At 32.8% G+C, this 3,619-nt stretch overlaps 1 protein-coding gene across 1 annotated transcript in view; it reads left to right on the plus strand.

Moving 5' to 3' along the window:
* Window positions 1–2,224: 2,224 nt before the first annotated feature.
* LOC105118168 (two-pore potassium channel 3-like) overlaps window positions 2,225–3,619 on the plus strand; it is a 5,461-nt gene continuing 4,066 nt past the window's right edge. Inside the window, exon 1 of the mRNA XM_011016057.1 lies at window positions 2,225–3,474. Within this exon, the coding sequence (XP_011014359.1) occupies window positions 2,336–3,474 (1,139 nt within the window). The 5' untranslated portion in view covers window positions 2,225–2,335. The remainder of the gene's footprint in view (window positions 3,475–3,619) is intronic.

A 3,619-nucleotide genomic window follows, 5' to 3' on the forward strand; every position in this document is an offset into this window, starting at 1 on the left:
ATGTATCCTATGTTATTATAAAACATGCTTTAGTTAAGGAATTATTGATACTTCAAGTGCAAAATGATGATATAAAACCTTGATAAAAATACATTTTTAAGTATCAATCAGGTTCCACTAATGGTATATCAAACAAGTATAGTATAAACTCTTATTATTCAATTGGAAACCACATAGAAAGGAGGTTCCAATCAGATTATAGATTGCTAACATGATTACATTACTCATCTTATTCAATTAATGCTAATACTTGTAAATCTCGTCAAGCATTAATGATTATAACTTATGTTAACAAAATATCAAGTTCCTTTCATAGCTCAGGTGTCGGTTATACCATACAGTATGAACTATGAAAGTGCCAAGCATTTGTTGTACCAAACATTAAAGAGTGAACAAGATAACAAATACAAAACATGTTAGTATCAAACATTAAAGTCCATATTAAGTTTACATTATACTTATTCTTACACCATTAGTGTAACCTTTTCACCTTGACATAATTAACTTAGCTAGACATAATGAAAGAAAGCAAAATAGATAAACAAAATAAGAACATAAAAGTTAACTAAGTAAAGGAAAGGAAATGAAAGGTATAAACTTAATATTAATGAAAACAAAGCATAATAAATACAAAGGGAGAAAGGAAGAGCATGATCTTGATCTGGAAACCAAGATGCCTAAGTGCATGGCAAATGCCTCCTTTTATAGGCCAAAATTGGAAACTGTTGATTTGATGACTAAGTGATGAATGGGTGACCAACTCTTGACTTGGTGACAATCGTTATCTTCTCTTGTCTACCCTAAACGTCATTGATAACATCAAAATTAGAATAACTTGAAAACATGAAAGTTGTAGGAAATTGTCTCAGCTTTCTTATATAAAACATTCAGATCATTTGGACTTCTAGAACCCCAGATATGGGCCAAACACTGAATAGTGCTCGAACTAGAGGACAGATTCAGACCTCTTTGCTGTTTCTCCAATTTGGACTTGAAAATGATATTTTTAGATCTTGGGCTCCATATGAAAGTTGTAGGCCTATGTCTTACCTTTCCATCCATATAAAGTAGACTAATCTGAGATCTATAACTCCATATATGATCCAATTATCAAACAGTGTTCCTGCTTGGATTGCACCATTGTCTCTTTTCGAAGTTTGACCATCTCTTTGTCCTTTCAATTTCAGTTCTTAAATTTATCAATCAATCCTTTTATTTATGTGATAGGCTGCATTTAAAATGAACATTTACCACAAATTAAAGGTGTCTTATATTATTAGATACGTTATTATAAAACATGATTTAGTTAAGGAGTTATTGATATTTCAAGTGCAAAATGATGATACAAAACCTTAAAAAAAATATAATTTTAAGTACTAATAATTGGTACAAAGAAATTTATTATTACTAAATTTATAGATTTTAAAGTGGTTGATTAATGATTGTAATGAGCTAAGTTTAAGATTTTTAACTCATCTTGCAGGATATACATGCTAAAGGTATATCTCTTAATGAGCCCTTCTAAATGGGTGCATTAATTAAAAAAATTATCTAAAATGGGAATTAAAGACCTATCTTAAGCATAAAAACTTAAAAAATTAATGAAGAAGATGAGAATTAAAGACTTTATTTCAAGGTTAAGGATAAAATAAGAAAATAAATTATCTAAAATATGAACTAACTTTTCTGTCACTCTAAAAGTAAATGTTGTGGAACAAGTGGTAAAGACTCATGAAAAAATCAAAAGAAGCTTGTTGTGAAAGGTAAATGAATTGCTAGGAAATTTAGTGACAAGTGTGTTATTTACAATAAGACAAAGTATTTGGCGAAAAATTACAGAAATAAGAAAAAGTAAGGAAATCTTATAAAAAGGATTAATCAAGCTAATATCATTGTGGTTGATTACCTTACCAATAAAGTTTCAGAAATAAATTTTTTTATATTATTTTTTAAGTGAATCTTATTAATAATTCTAAGTGGTGATGAGTTTATATTAATACTGTATGATATATATATATAGTGAGAATATGATGTTTTAGTTTTACAAAGAAATATATAAAAAAAACTTATATACAAGAAACTCATCAACTTTGTAAGGTGTGAAATTCCATAATATAATATGATGTGCTCTGCCATTTAGTATTTTTGTTTAACCACATATCAACTATTTTTTTATAAAAAAATAAAAAAATATAAAGATGTTTTTCTATAATAAATGAGTTCAGGATAACACCGTCAAAATACTCTCTTTCAATGTCTACGTGTACATGTATCTCTCCCTCTCCAAATCTTTGCTAGTTCCGGTAACTGCTTTCCGGCGTACAGAATTGGCGGTATGGAGAAAGATCCTTTACTTCCTTATCTAAGCCCAAGAAAGAGAACACCAGTACCACCCCCACCACTTTGCCCTCTCCCTGAAGACGATGAAATCTCTCTACCTCTCCCTCTAACTCCTTCTGAACTTAAAGACCGCCTTATTTTTGGCCCATCTTCTGCTTCTCCAACAGACCCGTCTCCTCTTGTTGAAGCCTTAACGTTTTCTCTCAATTCACCAAGACCCTCCTCTTCTAATCAAGATTTCAACTCTTTCCTTGATTCTCCTCAGTTACAGCAACATCTTCATCAGCAATCTTGTTTAGTTGATCCTAATTACCCATGGACGAAAACCAATCTTCACAGGTCAAAAACTGCACCTGCTATGGCTGTCATCAATGATTTTAACCAACCTGTGATTACCAAGCCAAAATTTGGTTCCCAATCAATTATAGGTCAAGCTTTTTTTCTTTTGGTATTGTATCTGTCTCTCGGTGTGCTTATATATTCTCTTAATCGTGACAAGTTTGAAGGAATTGAAACGCACCCAGTTGCGGATGCTTTGTATTTTTGTATTGTGACTATGTGTACTATTGGTTACGGGGATATTACTCCTAATAGCACTGCTACCAAGTTGTTTTCCATTTTATTTGTGTTGGTTGGTTTTGGTTTTATCGATATTTTTCTTTCTGGGATGGTTAGTTATGTGCTTGATCTGCAAGAGAGTCATTTGTTGAGGAATGTTAAGAGAGGGGTTGAAAAGGAGTCTGCTGGATCATATATAATCGATGTGAAGAAAGGGAGGATGAGGATAAGAATGAAGGTAGGATTGGCATTAGGTGTTGTGGTTCTTTGTATCGGAGTTGGTGTTGGTTTCATGCACTTTTTCGAGAGGCTAGGATGGTTGGATTCAATTTATCTATCCGTTATGTCTGTTACAACAGTTGGATATGGTGATAGGGCATTCACCTCATTGGCTGGTCGTATTTTCGCTTCCATTTGGTTGCTTGTGTCGACACTTGCTGTTGCTCGAGCATTTCTGTATTTGGCCGAGGCAAGAGTTGATAAGCGGCATAGGATGATGGCAAAGTGGGTGCTTGGTCAACACATGACTGTCTCGGAGTTTCTTGCTGCAGACATTGACAACAATGGGTTTGTGAGGTAATACTTTGTTACTTGTTGACTATTTCCACACTAGTGTCACACCAGTATGTTTCGATTTGTCTGCTTTGAAGGTCATGGGTTAAAAAAATAGTTTTCTTCATAGTTTTATAATTATCTGGGTTATCATATTCACTCTCTTTCC

Source organism: Populus euphratica, unplaced genomic scaffold, assembly GCF_000495115.2.
Source record: "Populus euphratica unplaced genomic scaffold, PopEup_1.0 scaffold1764.1, whole genome shotgun sequence".
NCBI classification, from domain to species: domain Eukaryota; kingdom Viridiplantae; phylum Streptophyta; class Magnoliopsida; order Malpighiales; family Salicaceae; genus Populus; species Populus euphratica.